This window comes from Oenanthe melanoleuca, chromosome 1 (genome assembly GCF_029582105.1).
Source record: "Oenanthe melanoleuca isolate GR-GAL-2019-014 chromosome 1, OMel1.0, whole genome shotgun sequence".
Taxonomy (NCBI): domain Eukaryota; kingdom Metazoa; phylum Chordata; class Aves; order Passeriformes; family Muscicapidae; genus Oenanthe; species Oenanthe melanoleuca.
This window is the reverse complement of record NC_079333.1, coordinates 85,927,727-85,946,047: the sequence shown is the minus strand read 5'-3', so window position 1 is coordinate 85,946,047 and position 18,321 is coordinate 85,927,727. Positions and strand designations below refer to the sequence as shown.

The 18,321-nt window shown below is 41.9% G+C and overlaps 1 protein-coding gene across 1 annotated transcript in view; it reads right to left on the bottom strand.

Annotated features, from left to right (window-relative positions):
- Nucleotides 1–18,321, bottom strand: part of SH3RF3 (SH3 domain containing ring finger 3) — a 241,159-nt gene that overhangs the window by 79,574 nt on the left and 143,264 nt on the right. Inside the window, exons 2-3 of the mRNA XM_056499356.1 lie at nt 10,199–10,474; nt 3,436–3,531 (exon numbers count right to left, since the gene is read on the bottom strand). Of these exons, the coding sequence (XP_056355331.1) occupies nt 3,436–3,531; nt 10,199–10,474 (372 nt within the window). The remainder of the gene's footprint in view (nt 1–3,435; nt 3,532–10,198; nt 10,475–18,321) is intronic.

Here is an 18,321-nt window from a genome sequence, read left to right as displayed (position 1 = left end):
TCAGTGCTCCTGCTGCCATAAAACATTATAACAATGGGTTGGCACTTCATCAATTGTAATTTGCTGATATTACAGTCACAGTAGCGCCCAACATAATTGCCTTCCTCTACCTCTGACTCATAAGGCTTCTTGATCTTGGTCAATCTTCTTTTTAATCTGGGGGTTGCATGCAGAAATTTTGCACTAACAGCGCAGATTTTTGAATTTCCAGTTCCTGCTCATCTGAGCAGGATGTGTCCCTCCAAATACTTGGCACACCATTGCCCTCAAATTTCACTCCCAGATACTTAAATCTATTAGGCCACACTTTATTCTTCATTATTCTCAATTTTACACATAGCAGCAGAACAAAACTTTCAAAAAGAGATAGTAACAGCAGTTATTAAGAATGAAGGAGCTAGCTTGAAGACAGTAGAATAAAAGAAATTTTGTCAGGACTTTGAATTCCTTGCAGGTCCAAAACTCCTCCTAGCAAGAGCATGACTTCAGACTATACATATTATTAATAAGATGCTTATTTCAGGACAGAAGGCACATTGAGGATTTCATTATGTTGTGGTTTTTTTTCTGTAGACAAATTAAATCGTAAATTATCAGCCCAGATGACTTCTACTGAAGATGAAGGACAACAACAAAGTAAGAAGAAACAATAGCCCCGACTCTCCCTGACAGAACATATTGTTTGTGACTTGTGCTGTAGAAGTTATCATTGTGAGCTGTGACTATTTGTTCCTAATCCACGTGTAGCTTCTCTGAGGTTGGGACAGAGATAATACTACAGGGGAAGGGAAAAGCCTCTCTGCAGAATGGAAGCACCCTTGCTAAACACTTGTAGGGCATAAAGAATATGCCACATTACACTCATATGACTGTACAGACAACCAACCTCACCACCCATTGCAAAAGCTTTGTAAGCACCTGCAAAAGCCTTTTGTGGCTTTTGTAAGCACCTGTTTGAAGGGTATGGCAGCACATTGCCAAGATAAAGTGTTACCCCAGGGAGCCACAACAAGGATTATATCCACTGTTTGTAGCCCTGGCATGCTAAACCCTGAGATCCTCAGTGACTAGCTTGTTTGCTAATGCTCTGGCTTGCATAGCAAGGGTAAGAGCTCTTGTCTGGGCCGTGGGAGCAACTGGGGACATCAGAGCCTGCCAAGCTGGAATTCACTCTATCCAGAGTGCAGGGCTTAGGATGCCATGTGAAATCCCACACACTTCAGCCAATCAACTGACACAAATGGAAGGCTACTGTGAGAATCAAACTTTGCTTATTCTACACATTTTGCCAAGATTTTGAAAACCACGTAATGGACTTGGACAGACTTGAGTGTTTTTAGATTCAAGTACTACTTGTTTAATGGATTATTTTATAAATATCAGCACTGAGATTTCCAAAACTTCTTTGGGACTTGACCTGCTGATTCCTTTTAATTTTAATGCAAAGTACATCTGAAACTGGCAACAGCAACATAATTGTATCACTTGAATACTTGCATATGCTCATCTCATATTCAGAAGGCAGCCTTCATCCACTATGTGGATGAAATGTTGTAGTCAATATTGTAGTCTGGAGGATTACTTCCCTTGGTTTTACAAACCACTGCACAGATATTATGGCCATGACACCTATGTATCTAATTTAAACAGGCCTTTCAAGTCTCCAGATCTCAAATTTATACAGATGAAATACAGGTGCATGTATACACATGAATATGCACGTAAGTGTATACAATTGTACTTACTTTACCTACTCTGTGTGTGTGTCTGGTGTGAATGTACATGCACTCAGACATTCCTGCATGTGTTCTTGGCCCCTAGTTCTGGCTACCTGGCTGTTTGCATCTCTTTAGAATCTGCAAGCATCACTGTTCTGACTCTTCACAGTGCTACCTCCTGCTCCTCCATGGCCACCCAGGATGTGCTAGTGCTTGGAGACCTTCAGCAAGACATTGTACATGTTCTCTACAGGCTGTTCTTCTGAGGTTAAGAGCCTTTCACCCTCCAAGAGCAGTAATTATGGAGAACAGATACCTAGGATTGGGAGAAGGATCCGGATGCTGCACAGTGCCTAGCCAGTGCCAGCCTACAGATTAAACTAGAGCTGGGGAAAGGTGGTGAGGTGCAGTGGTGGCTGGCTGTGCAGAGGTCCCCAGTTCACCCCTTCTGCAGCAAAATTCAGGACAGTAATTCAAAATTCAGAACACTTTCCCAGAACAGGGAAAAGGATGAAATCTGGGAGAAACTCAGCTTTCTCATTTAATCACAACAAACTGAACATGTCTTACACATTCAGAATAGAAGAAAACTATTCATTAACTTATGTGAGGCAGCTGGTTTCCCAATAACAGCTCCTACACATTCTGGTTTTAATATTATAATTCTTGTCAACTGTGGGAATGCAATGTATATTAATGATGGTTTATTCCAAATTGGTCATTGTCGGAGTTAATAATTAGGTAGTCAGGCACTAATTATCTCTATTTTGTCTCCAATCACTAACTAAGAAATCTGTAAGTAATTTTGGAGGTGGGCACAGAGCCACACACAGTAAAGCAGGCTCTGCTGTGGGCACAAGGGATTCTTCACTACAGAGAGGCACCAGACAGAAGCAGAGTCAGGGTGATGCAGCTCTGAGTACTGGGTGCAGAGTGGCAGCACCTTAGAAAAATACACATGCATGTGGTGCCCATCTGCTGTTTGCAACCCTGGTTTACCCATGAGGGAGGAGAGCTCCTGGGAGACACTGCCTGGCACCTGGACAACAGAGCTGCACCAGCAGGGCCACCACTGCTGGCTGCAGCCCTGGTCCCAAGCATCTGGCTGGAAGGGCACCACCAGCAGGAGGATGGGCAGCATGGGAAGAGGTGGAACCACAGGTCTGCACAGAGCAAGTGAAATCTGAGCATTTACTCTGAAATAAAAACCCTGAAATTACAACAGGAAAGAGCTCAGGATAAAGATGGGTCTGGCACACAGGGACTGAGAGCCCTTGGGCACATGGGTGGAGGTGCCTGAGCCCTGCTGAGGCAGAGGGCACCCACAGCACCCCTCTATGGTCTGTGCATCCAGAGCATGGCTCAACATGCACTGCTGCTCTCCACCAGCCCAAAACTCACATCTCTCCTCAGATGTGTGCAAGGTATCCCAACTGCAATCATCCTCCCCTATTTTCCCTATGCACTGTAGAGATTACACCAAAGGGGAAGCTTCTAGAAGGAGTTCATGGAATATATTTTGCTGATCACTTTAAATTGAATTGGGTGTACCCCCATAGTGCCTCAGCAGACAGCAACCAAAAAATTCCCTTTTCAGTAATTCTATTTTAGTTTATCCTTCTCATACAAAATTATTTGAGGTTATCCTGCCCTTGTAGGCACAAAACCCCCACAGGATTTCAAGACCAACATCCACCATCACATGTTATAAACTTACCTCAACATAGAGGATAGGGAAAATGCCAATCTTGTCACCCAGCATTCCTTCTGCCCAGTTGTCATCCACCCTCCTGATGACTGTCAAAATTTCATCCTAAAATCAGAGATACAGATAATCAGATATTTTCAGTAGAAAGATGCCAATTTTAAGTTACCCACATGACAGCTTAGAGAGTGAGTACACAGAGGAGGTCACAAACCAGGTAAAGTCTTTCCTGAATCCTGGGCTAGCAGCATCCCTGGCCCAGCATCTTATCCCAGGCATCCCACTCAGAGTGCCCTGAAGCACCCTGCAGACAGGTGCAGCTCATGCTGACTGTCAGCAGCTCCAAGGGGCTGGGCACAGCAGGTGGGAATAGGAAACTCCTGGCTTCATTAGGGGCAGAGAAGAATGTCTGACCCAAGAGGTCACCTATAAATCACAGGTGAAAACTCCTCAGCATGAAGTTGCTCCTGTGTATCCAAGGGTCTATTGTGATGCTTGTCTGCTCTAACACAATTCAAAGGGAAGCACCAGTACAGTACAGGTAGTCCTGGAAACACTTCCAACAAGGAATAGTACAAGGTGCTCTGCAACAAGCCTATACTGATGACACACCGAATGTCAGTTTTTCTTTAAAAAAAATAAAAATTATAAGGTAAAATTGCAAAGCAGAGAGAAAGCCAAAAATAACAGGACAAAAAAACCAAATTGCATTAATCTGTTTGATCAGCTTCAGTTTAGATACAAGTTCATTTCTGAAAACAAATGGCATTTTAATATTGTATTTAATTTAGGGGACCTTATAAGAATTTCAGGAGATGGCAAACTTCTTTGTGATTATAAAATAAGAGATAAAGCAAAGTACAAACTAGATCAAGATTGCTCTAATTTTCACTTGGTATAGTTCAAACTCAGAATGTACAAGTCATTAGGAAAGCGCAAGTGACTAGAACAAAGCTCTGACTTTTCCCGGTTTGAACTACTCAGTCTGTCAATGGATTTCTGCTACCATCCTTGTCTTCTGGGGTCATCATACTAAACCCAGGTTTAAACCAGCACTGCTTTCTACAACAGCTGTGGAAGGTGGCCCTCTCAATGGGGCTCTGCCTGGATGCTCAGATCCCCTACGAGAAAAGGAAGGAGTGAGCTGAAAGGAGCTGGGAAGTCAGCTTTGTTCCCTCATGGCATCCAATCTTCCTCTGCTCCTGTGCAGAAATTTACAAAAAAGAAGAAAATCTCTTCCTCCAGAAAGCTAAGACAGAGTTCCAGAGTTCCCTGCCAATCTCACTTTATTTCCACGACTCACTCTGTGAAAATAAGAGCTGCATATGCATATGCATATGTAACAAGATACTGATGTGAAATAGCCAGGCAAGGGCAGCTGGTTTTTTTGCAGATACTTCTCACATAGAAAAAAACCCCAGAAATTCCTGATCCAGGATGTTCAGACCATGGATTTGCATTGATAGAAAAATGACCAGAACAGAGATGAGATGTGATGTACTTTGTAGTTTATGAACATGTGCATTTTGAACACGTGCACTCTGAAATAGTTTAAATGTTTTCTTTGAATTATTCATCTGAATGATCCATTAGGGGAAAGCTCATAGAAACGTCTACAAACTGAGTCCTTCAGCTATTTATTACAGCTGGAAGGATGCAAAAAGAATTTGTGCATTTAATTTCCTGAAGAAACAGCTAGCATTCCCTTCCAAAGCCCTGTCTGCACAGACCATTTTTGATCTGTTTAAAGAACTGACAGTAATGCATCTCTGCAAAGCTTCCACATGCTCTTACAAAAGACCGATTAGCATAAATTTAAAATCTAGGTAAAGGGTGTAAACGAGGAAAAAGAACGACTGCATCACTTCAGGGACCTGCTATGAGTGTTCCTACTTTTTATATTTGCTCAACTATTTCCCTAAAAGAGTTTTTAAAAAACACAAAATGTGATGTAGTCTACACTACATGCACTTGTATAATCTTATGTCTGTAAGTGCATACATATAGGTATGAATAGAATCATAGATTGTTCAGGTTACAAAGGACCTCTAAGATCATTGAGTCCAACTATTAACCCAGCATTGCATATAAATGTATTTGCATCTATTTACAGATGTAAGAAATTAAGAAAAAAAAATTTAAACTGCAAAATCCCACACCTTGCTAGAGGCACTGTGCAATCTCATCCCTGGAGCAGGCTGTACAGACACCTGTCAGGAAAGGGACTTTTTCTATGTTGATTTAGCTCAAGGATGGGGTGGGGAATGGCTAACCAATGAAGATCCCTTTTAACTTTACCTTCCGTGCATGTATGAAATCTGGAAGCATTTCCACACACTGAACTTCGTTCAGCTCAGCCAGCCCTGGCTGCTGAATATGGTCATATATGAGAAATGCATCCTGAGATATGCTGACATTCAAAACGAGAATCTTTGTGTGAGAGCAAAGTGCAAATTCTTGAGAATTGCATTACATAATTAGTTTTAAGAAGGGTGTTGAAAATCTCCAGAATTAACGCGAATTCCAAAAAATCTTTTGAAATTATTTTATTACTAGAAAGTTTCTTTGAATTCACAGCCAACAACATCATTCTATTCAGCGAGCTGGTGAAAGCTTCAGCATGAACTATTTTAGAACCTTATATTAGTTGGGCAGCCATGCTACTTATAAATTCCTAGAAAGGTTCCCAAAAGGATCATGAATAGCAAAACGCCACAGATCTCTTGGCATACCACTTCAGCTTTCTGAACTTCACAATTTTGCATTGACTAAATTGATTTCCAGGCAGCATAAAGGAATCCAAGCCTCAAATCTCATTTCAAAAGCCAATGGTATCCACTGTAGTTTGGACAAAGATATGTCATACTCCTTTTATGCCTGTTGCTAGAGCCTTTAATTATTTGCTCTCCCATTCTTGCTCGAGTTTCTCTCTATTCATCAGGGCTGGATCAGCCTTGTGACAGGCATGTGGGACCTGCAGTTCCAGTTTATAATCATTATCAGAAAAGAAGTCAAAGATAAATCACTTAAAAAGCAATCTGATTGACAGAGAAATGAATCTTTTTGCTGAGAAAACAGCACAAAATTGTGTCCAATAACAGTCATGATTCACAGCCCGATTTTTATTCCAGTCATTAATGGCCATTAACGAAGCAATACAGAGCAGCTGTGCCTGCTATTCTGCAGAGATAACTACTCCATCTAGAGCACTGGGGAGATCTCAGCGGTGGCAGGATGGCACCACGTGGTGCCTGGTGAGTCCAGGCACAGCTCTTGCCAGCTGGCACGAGAATCCCTGTCACCAGCTATTGCGGGGATGGTCCCTCTGTGAACAGCAAATGCTGCTGGAACTGAATGCTGAGGGGCTGCTCCACAGCCAGGAACAAATATTGGATGTGATGGTTCTAAGATTGGCACGGCTCTTGTTAGACACCACTGTGGGCTGGGAATGAAAGTGTTGGAAAATGAAGGAAAGAGTTGATGTTGTTAAAAATGTGATGAGCAGTGAAGCGTGGTGAACAGTTGATGATACCTTGACAGGTCTGAGACTCATCTACCAGTATTGCTCAGCCTTCTGATGGCCATGTGAAGATGCATGCAAAGAGTGGTCGAACACCAAAACAAAAGTGTGGGCTGAAACTGGACTCAGTGTAAGGCTGGAGCAACTATACAGATAACCATGCAACTACTTCAGATTTGCACTGCTATATCTGAGAGCAGAATCCTCTTGCACATGGTTTGTACCAGCATTCATAGCCCAGAGGAGGATAGATTATTTTTTAAAACAGATCCAGCAGGATCCCATGTCCATGTGGTACCACATCAGGAGAGATTAGAAAGCTGAGCAAATAAATATATCCCAAGAGCATGCTCTGTAGGCCACAGCATGATTACAGACACACTAGGAGAATCAGGAGTAAAACTTCTGAAGCTACTGGTGCTCAGTTAGTGCAAAGTTGACATAAGGCTGGAACCAGTTGTTACAGAGAAGAAATAACAGCCTGGTTTGGCTAATCACTGCCAAACACTGAGGGAAAACATATTAAGTAGGAAATCTAGGATGTTCTATCATCTTACAGACAGCAGAGAGGAGAAAGCAGAGGTGAGACCCTATGCCTGCATGTATGGCTTCTCTGGAAAGAGGACTTGAGGGAGCAGTCCAAATGGTGTAAAAGAATGACAGGTGGGAGCTTTGTTTTTTCCACTGGATACTCAAGACAGAATTTTCTCTGATTTTATGCTTACACATAAAAATATTACATTTAGATCTTTGGCCTTTTATTTCGGGAGAGGGTTGTATCTACAGGAGATGAAAATAGGTAAATGGCAGAAATACCCTGCAGCACTCCACATGAAGATCTTGTAAAGTAGACTTCATTTCCTGGCAATATACCTCTGGAACAATGGAACATTTTCATTTTGAAAAATATAGCAAAACAAATTAGGAAGCGGAAACACCAAATATCCTTCCTTTGTTTTCTTTTACTGCACTAGTAGATATTCTGAGTGCATAGTAATAAGGGGGGTGGGAAAAAGCAAAGCCCAGCAAAAGTACAACAACAACAACAAAAAAAGATACAGAAGATTCCTATATTTGAGTTTCCTTCTTATAGCTTCTCTTTAGAGGAAAACTCTTCTTCATTATATGTTTATAAGTAAAATCCAATCACAAGTGTGTGGTAGCCTTAAATGAGTTGCAGAAATAGGTTAGATTAGTTTGCATAAATGTTATGCCAATGTAACCCCTCTGCCAGAGGAAAGAACAAATAGGGTAAATGAAGCTGAGACCTCATCCAGCATCTTCAGATGCAAACTGAGACATTCAAGTGGTGCATATTGCTCAAAGTGACAAATCACATCTACAGCACTGCAGTGCTCAGGACTCTGTGCAGAGGAACTGACTGCATCAGCAGATGATCTATAATCTGGGCTAAACAGGAACCTTCATCAGCACAGGTGACAGCCAAAATTAGCATGGAGAAAACTGATGAAAACATGACGGTGAAGTCCCAAGATGAAAAATAGATTATTCACTGTCAGGGAGAACAATAGGCAGGACATAAAAACTGTTACAAGGTGACAGTGTGTGTAGTGGAAGGAGCTAAAGAAGAAAATAGCAGTAGAAGAGAAACCAAAGCTCCTTGGGGAAAACACAGACATCAGGGCTAAAAGGATGCCGACAGTAACATGAGGGGTGAAAACAAGGAAAATTGAGAGACTGAGAGTAGAGCTATACAGCAGGAAGAAATGGTCCATGTGAGAATGACATTGGACAGCTGAGAAAATGAGAACCATCACCATACAAAGGTAGTTATTGTAAAGGAGGTTTTCTAATATATGGCACCAAATACATCAAATACAAGTGTCTAGGAAAGGACCTGCTCTAACAAAAAAGACCACAATTGCCTGGCATATCTATTAAATTTCTTAAGACTGAGCAAGCAAGGAATACTTTAAGCAGACAAGGGAGACTGCATCTCACAGAAGTCACCAGTGTACCTCTGGGCAGGCAGTGAGAAAAACAACACACCAGAAAATAGAAATTTACTGATAAGGTCTCAGAGGTAACTTCTGGCAAACTTTCTGTTAGTGCACGGCTGTTGCTTCTCACTAAGCAGCCCACTTTCTCACAGAGATTCACAGCTCCAGGGAGGCTGGCTAGTCACAGGGCTTGCAGTGTTTGCAATCAAACACTTCACTTGCCATGGAACAAAAGTGCTTACAAATCCTTTGTTAAATAAATATGAGAAAGTATTCAGTCTAGGAAATTGCATTTCTGTTGAGAAACACTGCATGAGTGAAAAAGATGTTACATTCGGTGAGAAAATTATATGCTGCAAATAATTCATTCAGCTATAATAAGTAGCTTCAAAAGAGGAGGTCAGTAAAATCCTGGTGAAGGATATTTTTATCATCTATTTCATATTCATTTTCAGCATAACTGTTATTACTTTATGTGATACTATAACAGCCACAGACAGTTGAAATAAAACAGAAAATGACAATGAACAGGTTCTCCATGGCATTCATTGCCATAAATTAACAATAGGGGATATGATTTATTTTACTGTGAGTTTCTTGATATCCATGAAACCCATCTAAGGTCAACACAAATTGCTAGGGAGGGGAGTGGGAGGCAAAAAGCAGGTGGGGAGGTGGGGGTGAAAGAGAAAACGTGACATTTTAAATCCAAAGGAAATTACAATATCTCAGTTTTCTCTCATTCCAACGGGAATTTATTGAACATTTTGGTTTAAAAAAAACCCTCAAAGACTCTTTTTTAAATATCTGCTTTTTACTGTCTTTATGTTCTTAAAATAGGAAATACTATTATGATGATAGTGTATTTCAACTGCTAATTGGTATATGGTATGATGCAATATACATTTTGAAGCTGAATGTAATTTTAAAACATTGGAACATCTGATTCAATAAAGAACATTAAAAGACACATTTCCATTAGGTTTTTTTTCTGAAATTTGAGTCATTCTTGGGAAACATTTCAATGCAGATGAAATACATGCTTTTTAGGGGGAAAAAAACGTTCTCAGAAAGCATGTAGCCAGTTCTACTTGTTGAGCTTCACTAGCTTTATACCAGCCTTGCTATTTGTGGCACAAGTTATGTCACAGAGTGCAGGGAGGCCAGGACAAGTAGGAAGATGTCCCACCAGTCCCAGCAGCCCTGTGCAGCTGGCTCAGCTGCCAGCACCACACGTACCCCATCACTCCCTCCAAAACAGATTTCTGAACACTTTAAAAACCTGTGCCCCTACCTTGGTGAAGGTCAGGCAATCTTTGTCTTGATCTTTATCCTTTATTTCAAAGTCATAAAGTGCTTTGCCCTGAGGTGGAGCTTGTGGGAGGGGCTTGATGCACTGGATGTAGCTGGCGGGGAAGAAGCCGTGGTTGCCATTGAGCTCCCCGTGGTACCAGTTCTCGTCCACCTTGCGCCGCAGGATGATGATGTCCCCCTTGTTGAACTTGAGGTCACCAGGCTCTTTCCCCTCATATGTGTACAGGGCTTTGCCATAGGGAAGCTGAGAAACACTCTGGGGAAACAAAACAAACACCTTTAAGCAACCTCCAGCCAGCACCAATATCTTTCTTAGAGCCATTATTTAGCTAGAATCAAACTGATCAGCCATGGTCATTTATCAAATTACCCCAATGACTGCCACAGCATGTTCTACACTGGATCTCAGGAAAACTAGGATGTATGTGATGGTAAGCCTGAGAAAATAGGTGTGCTACATCAGAGCAGGCACTGTCCATCTCATGTAGCTCAGCTGAAACCTGCAGTACCTCTTACACCACCAAGCAGAATCACTTAATTTGCAAAATATCCTATGTAAGCAGAACTATATGTTTAAACAACTAAAGCTGGACATGTCTAAAAGTAAAATATTAGACATTTTGACCATCAGGGTTGCTTGGTTTCTGAAGCTCAGAAGAGAGACAAAACAATACAAGCTTGATGAGTCACAGAGTTGTAAAAGCTGGCAAATTGTTAATTTTTCATTGTATTTGTTTGAGCAACTCCAAACATTTTTGAGTTTGAAGCTTTTTGTTTAGCTTTTGATTCTGTAACCAAATACTCTTACTTCTTTCAAAATCCCCAAGTCTCATGCTACTCACTGAGGGCTACTGTAAACAGTTATAATATTCTTTGTTGCTTATGAATTAATGTCCTTGTGGAAAAGTGGAGTAGGCAGAATGCCTCAAATCTTTCTTTTAGAACTAAAAAGAGCTCTGAAGCTTTCACGCTCATTAAAAGAATTAAACAAACTTACTAAAAACTCATGGCCCATGAGAAGATAAAAAGCCTAAAAAGTTCATTGTTTGGCATGATAGAAGAGAGCAACCTATTTGATGGAAGCCACTTGAGTGTGAAGAATTCTTCCCACAGTTTGTTTTGTTCCAGTGAAAGATAGATTATCTCACCCAGGCTATGATTGCATGGACAACATTTTGGTGGAAGCATCCATTTATGCAGCCCCTGTCCCCCTTGTCTACTTGCTCCTCTCCCTGCTGAGTCCCACAGAGCAGGGGGTAACTGTGTTGGACACAGCTTCCTGCTGCTTTGGTCCTGTAACAGTTCTTTAACCCACACTGGAGTAGAAAAGGTGTATTGCTGTATTATTCTATACCATTTTTCATTTTATTGAATTCAAACTAAGAGTCAGCTTGCAAATATATAGCAGCATATAACACAAGGGATGTTAGAGGGATCCTGCAAAGTCAGCCTCCTGTAAGAGTCTTTTTTTTTCAGAGTTGTATTTACAAAAATGACACCGTTTTCTTTGCATACACATGCCTTTGAGTAGTCTGTTCCCTGCTCTGCATCATGCTTGTCAGTGGGGTGTCCTATAGGGATAATGAAAAAGTAAAGCTATATTTAATAAAACACCCTGTTATTCCCCCAGGTGTTTCTTATGCCTGTACTTCTGGATGACATTCCTGTGCCTAAAATAACACTCAGATGCTTTCCCCAGGGGGAAGGTGGAGTGGCCTGACAGAAACACTGCATTTCTAGAAAATGAGATGCTGGGATGACTTGTCAGGGTATTTGTTAAAGCCACAAGCAGAGGCATTTCCCATTAAATGGACCTGCTCTGGTGGGTGTGTTTTATGCTCCTACACCTGCATGTTTTGGCAGGAGCAGGAGAAGCACAGCCCCATGCCTGCCGGCGCCTCCGCCCGCTTCTGGGTGCCAGATGGTCACTGCAGCAGGCAGACACCACACTGATCAAAGAGGAGCTTTCTTCAGTGCACCTTCACACACAGGCATTAACTCACTCCTTTTTAATGGGAAAAGCTTTAGTAGCTGTGCAGTTCTTGCAAAGCTGTGTGACAGATCTTTCTGCCTTCAGCCCACACTGAAGGAGACAGGCAAACAGGCACAGCTCTTCAGAGCACTATCCAGGTTGTCTGGAGGGGGATTTAATTTCATTCAGATGTGTCCCCAGTTCTAACTCTCCCCGTTAGCAATTTGCAGTTCCTCTGTTTGCTCTGTATTCTTCTGGATTTTGCTGTATCTGAATGGAGCTACCCATTTAAACACCAGTTATTTTGGAAGCTCCTTCAAACATAACTAAAAAAGCATAAAATCAACAGCCAGCTAACAAAGCATCAAACAATCTCTGCCAAACCAGTGGCAGCATCCTACTGATATTTTTCTCTCTGCCAGGATGGTTATTTCCCTTGAAAGCAAAGCTTTGCCCCCTACACAGCATTTTAAAGATTAAGCATACACTACCATTAAACTCCTTAGGTAAGGCATAGATTGCATTACTCATTTGAAACTAGAAAAAAACCCTCACACTAAGCTGAAAGACTACAGAGCCTTGTAGTAATTTAGAAATAAAAGAATCACTACTTTAATTCATGCTGGGAGAAGACAATTTATCAAAGTAAGAGTAAGACTACTGCCAGGTGCACACTGCTGATCCAGAAACATGCCCGGCAAAATGCTCTGTATCACTTACCCTAGACAGGACCTTCCTAATCCCAAGATCTTTGTAGCAATTCAAGGGCAGGTCACTTTCTTTACCTTTTTAGCCACTTTCTCTTCCCAAGCCTCATTTTACTGTGTAAAAAGACAACAGCCCCCAGTGGTACAGAAGAAGAAAGTGGATTTTACTCCATCCAATCCACACACTTCATCAATTACATTCTTATGCAACATGTGCTGGCTTTTATTGATAATTAATTGATCTGGATAGAAGATGATTCAAGTCCCTGTTTTTACCTTCACCTGATGCAAATGAAGACTTTTAAGAAAAACAAACCAACTGCCAGACATAAATTTGAAATCTGGCATTGCTTTGTTTGGAGATTTTAATGTGGGAAATTGCAGTTTAGGGGCTTGTATTCCTCTTTCATGGGCTTATCTGTGGACCATGTCACCTAGGAACTGCCCTACTCAGAGAAAATCTGGGCAATTGACAGTGGGAAGGACTTCCAAAACAAACTGTTCCAATTATCAGCTACAGCTTTTCTAATTTTGAACCACAGATTTTCAACTAAAAACTCTGTAGAGGCACTTTTTCAGGTGAACATGTTATTTAGTGGAAAAGATACCCTCCTACTGAAAAATTGAGACATTTCTCAGCCTTTCTGTAAGGCTCTATGTACCCATTTTGATTTGAGCATCTCATGTAAACCTTGCATTTACTGTGACCCAGGTACCAATGTCCTCTAATCCTTTCCAAATAAAGCTAATTGTTCTATTCTAAGGCTTTAAAGTGTCTGCTCAAAACAACCAAAGAGAGAAATTTAATATCACAATTAAAACCAACCAACCAAACAAACCAAAAACCACAAAAACCCCAAAATATCCCCAACCAACCAACCAACCAACCCCAAACACCCAAGATAAACTCTTGAAGCTTCTTTGATGATCTGTTCTGGCCAAAAGATCTAGCTTTGAGTGGGCTTTTCATGATCACATTATATTAATGGTTCCTAAGAAACATATTCTTGCAAGTTCTCCTTTATTATTCCTATTCATAAGTGAGTAGATCAGATTCAAAAAGTTCCTCTGAACTACATCTGAAAGGAGGGAACATTAAGCATCTTTCAGAAATAGAATAAAAACAATCTCTGCCGCTGTTTGCTGGTTGTAATGTGGTTCTTAGAAATCTTCCTCTGACCCTGATTATCTTCCTCATTGACAATCTTTGTGCAGGCAGTTCTGGCCTATCCAGCCCCCTCTTCTTCACTTGACTTTCCCAGCTCAAAGGAAAAGTGGTCTTCAGGACTGATATCTGACTGATGCCCTGCTGGTGAGCATGTCCTTCCCATTTTACCTTCAGAACCTTGGCTCATGCCCTGTCCTATTTCCCCAGGTCTTTGTTCCATGCAACAGCATTTCAGTCAGAAATCATCACCTTCAGAATGCCCTACAGAATAGTCCTTCCTGCAAAACCTTCTAATCTAAAACAGGATATAAAGAGATCAGACTACAGCACAGCAGAGACAGGGAAGGTTCAGGCATGGCAAAGCACATAGAGGTGCTCCTCCAGGAGCTGCAGGAGCTCACACCTTCATCCTGCTCCCTGCTTCAGCAGAGCAAAACCTCCTTGCCCTTCCTGTGTCCATTCCATGCATGAGCACTGCCACAGCCACTGCTGTGGACAGCACTGAGCCACTGCACCACACCTGTGCCATGCCCTTCTCTCCCTGCTCCACCACCTAAGTCCCTGCTCATCCCCATCTTGGCACCTTCTGCCTCACTATGCCCAGGGAAGGGAACTCCCTTTCCAAGCCTGGCCCCAGCAGCATCATGCTGCTCCTCTCCCCACACCACCCAGCTTCTCAGTGGCCACTTCTGCCATTCATCCAGGGACCAGTGTGGTGGCAGCCTGGCTGTCCTGTGATGAGCTCAGCAGAGACCACCACCCCACACCTCCCTCCAGGTCAGCTCTTGACCTGTCCTTCACTGTGAGGAGCCCCTGCCATCACCCCCTCCCCAGCTGCTGTGAAATCTGGTTGGGAATAATGCAGGTGGCTGCAAAATTAAACAGCCTCAAGTCTGACTGCATCAAGTAATTGATTTGCCCTGCTGGTTTATTGTGATGCTAACTGGCATTTGGCTATGATGTGTATTAAATTTCAAAACCCTGTGTGGGTGAGTATAGAAATAAAAAAATGTAAGAAAGGAAGAAAGGAAGGGATGAAGTCACAGTCAATGGCAACAGCCAGTTTCTTTTTCCTGCCACTAAATCCATGCTGGCACGATGCTGAATGCTGCCAAAGGTTTCTTTTCTATTTCAGCAATCAATACTGACGTGAAAGCCTGAAGCGTTAATATGCTGAAAATCCCCCTTGCAGAAGACTCAATGATATGTTGGCAACTCAATCATTCTGCATTTGTGTTTCAGCAATGTCAAATGGCAGCAGTTAAGCAGAAACCTGCTGGCAAATTGACAAACAACAGCCATGAAGCAATTAACTGGCAAAGCTGGAGCATTCTTCATTATGTATCCTGAAGAACAAAAGGAATGGGAAAAAACCCAAACATGCTTGCTTCCAATAAGTTCTCCCAGTAGAAAGCTTAGTAGAATGTGAGCTGCACAGATAGAATAGGTCTTCAGTTTTCAAAAGTTACAGAAAATAAACATTTTCCCAATGTGCTCAAAAGCAATGCAGGCTCCAACGGGGATCAGAGCCTGCCAAGTTCTGCAGGACTTGATGGGGGAAAGAAAGAGGTCTAATGCTTGTCCAAAGTACCATGCAGGTGCCTATAAAACAAGAAATAAAAAATAAAATAAATAGGGCAAGGCATCCAGCTACTAAACTTGGACAGAAATTATCCAGCCCTTCTCTCAAACTAAGTTTGTGTTTAGATCCTTGAAACCCAAGAAACCTCTTGAGACTCCAGCTACACCTCCTCTCTACAACAGCAAAGCAGAGGATTGTTTTTCTGCAATGTGAAAGCCATGTTAATGCTGAAGGGTAATTTCTCTTGCCCAAGCTCTTGCCTTGTGCAGCTGTGCAAAGAATGGAAACCTCAACCTCTCTGTTTTGAGGCCTTCCCTTGCACAGGGGAATCCCCAAGAAGCAGGTGTGATGCTGTCTGCCCCATGGGACAGCAGTGTCACCTGACCCCTTATGCCAAGAGAATGAAAAAATCAAAGAATTGGAAAAATGCAAAAGGTGGAGGAATATTTAACTCCTCTTTTCCTTTGCTCCATGGGTCTTCTTCATCATCTGAGCTAGAGGTGAAGCAGGAAGGGATAAAGTCAAACAACCTCAGGACACACTGCTGGAACAGCCTGGTAAAAACACAGCTAGGGACAATATTTAATTTTTCTTTTTAAGCCTGTAATAAGTCACTTTAGCAAAACATACTGGCATGTTGTTTGTTGCAGTCCTTCAAAATTCTCCAACATCTATCTCCATATCCCCCATACTCCAAATATATTTCTGAAGAGTCTGTTCCTCTGTATGAATGTATGTACATTTATCTCTTTCATCAAGCACTATCAAGTGTAAACATCCAAAGTAAATTAAAAGCTGATAAAGAAGGAAAGGAAAAAGTAATGAAAAGTAATTAAAAGCATGCACATCTCAGTGGTACAATACAATTAAATACAAGCTATCACTATAGTGCATAAATAATAATTAAAATACATACTGCTAATTTTTTGCTCCATTGCTCTGAAGCATCACATATTACTCTGAATTTCCCAGTCTACATAAGCAAAGATTCAGTGGTGACGGTTTGGTCTGAATTTACATTTTCCAACTGGTAGGAAACTCCCCACAAGCAGGCTGGGTAGCACTTCAGCATATGGTTTCCTGACACCCATAAGAGCTCTGCAGAAATCCCAGCAGCTGTGCTAGAGAGGACAAGGATTTGTGATGGAGCATCCATCAGCAGGAGTGATGGAGCATCCATCAGCAGGACTGCTGAGGAGGAGACAGGCTGCTCCCTATAACTACCCTGTTACTGGGATCTTGGCATCCAAAACCCCCATTCAAATCAGCTGAGAGCAATTGAAATCATGAGCCTGCTCAGATCCCTTTAGGACAGAGAAGTGGAAGGCAGTCTGGCACAACAAACAATTCCATTGTGGTGGCAATGGCAGCCGTGTCTGCCAGGCTTGGCAGGGGCAGCAGGGACTGTGCTCTGTCCACTTGCTCCTCACCATCCTGCCCCCTGCACTTGCTCTCAGTGCAACACTTTTCCAGAGCAACACCTTTCACCTAAATTAAAACACATCTCTAGTCAGCCCTAGGAAGCAGGAGAGAGCACTCCTACATGCAGTGAGCTGAAGGAACAAGGGATCAAGGCAAACTTTAGCCAGTGCTGTTAAAACAAAAAATGTATACTACCACCAGATCTGTGACCTGCAGAGTTCTGAGTGGCTTTTTTCCTCAAGAGGAACTTTCAGGGTGACAGGTCATAAATCATCATCATATCTCACAGCAAAAACTCTCAAAAGTGCTTTGTCTTCTGTGTAAGATGGTTTGTCTTGCGTGCAGTGATTCAGAAGTACAGGTCACCTGCCCAACATATCTCAACAGTGACACTGCAGCATTTGCATTCACAGAAAGTTAATTACAGGAAAATTAATCAAAGAGAATCTAAATTTGCACAAAGAAGCAAAGACAAAACCCGGTTATATGCTATTAGTCAGCTCTGCATGACAGATCAGTAAAAGTCTGAAAAATCACACCTTGCATGTACAATTTTTTTGAAATCAACTTAAGAATAAAAATATTTAAGATGACAATAGAAACAGCACCATGGAGAATGAAAACTGAACGGAATAGTTTACATACTCTGGAAAGTGGCATGTTTATTGATAGTGCCATAGATATACTAGTTAATCACAATAAAAATAACACTACTAAACTAAAGCTTTACTGTTTTATTTGACTAAATGGCTAACTAATATTTAGGCCCTGACTCTTGCTGATGGTGCTGCAGATGGGCTGCAGCCCTTGTGATATCTGAAGACACATGCAGACAACACTCATGAAGTGGGTAAATGCTTTTCCAAAACTAAAAGGTCTTGGGAACGTCTCTCTGCATTTGCAAGAGGTAGCTTTTATACATGGAGAGGAAGTGTCCAAACAGATTAGGAGCCTGTGTTCCACTTCCAGAAATGACTTTTGCAATTAGCATGAAGATACCAGGGGAATTGCTCAACAGATGGAGCACGAAGGCAGGTACAGCATCATCCTAGCACATGGACATTGCTCTCCAGTGAACAGGGAACAACAGTGCTCACCACCCAGAACAGCTCAGGATGGTGTGCATCCTCTTCAGCAATGGGCTGATGGAGCACAAACTGATCTTCCAAGAGAACTGGAAGAACCTGTCTGTCAAGGTTATTTTGTAGTTTATCTGCACAACTTGCATTTCACCCTACAAGGTCCATATTTT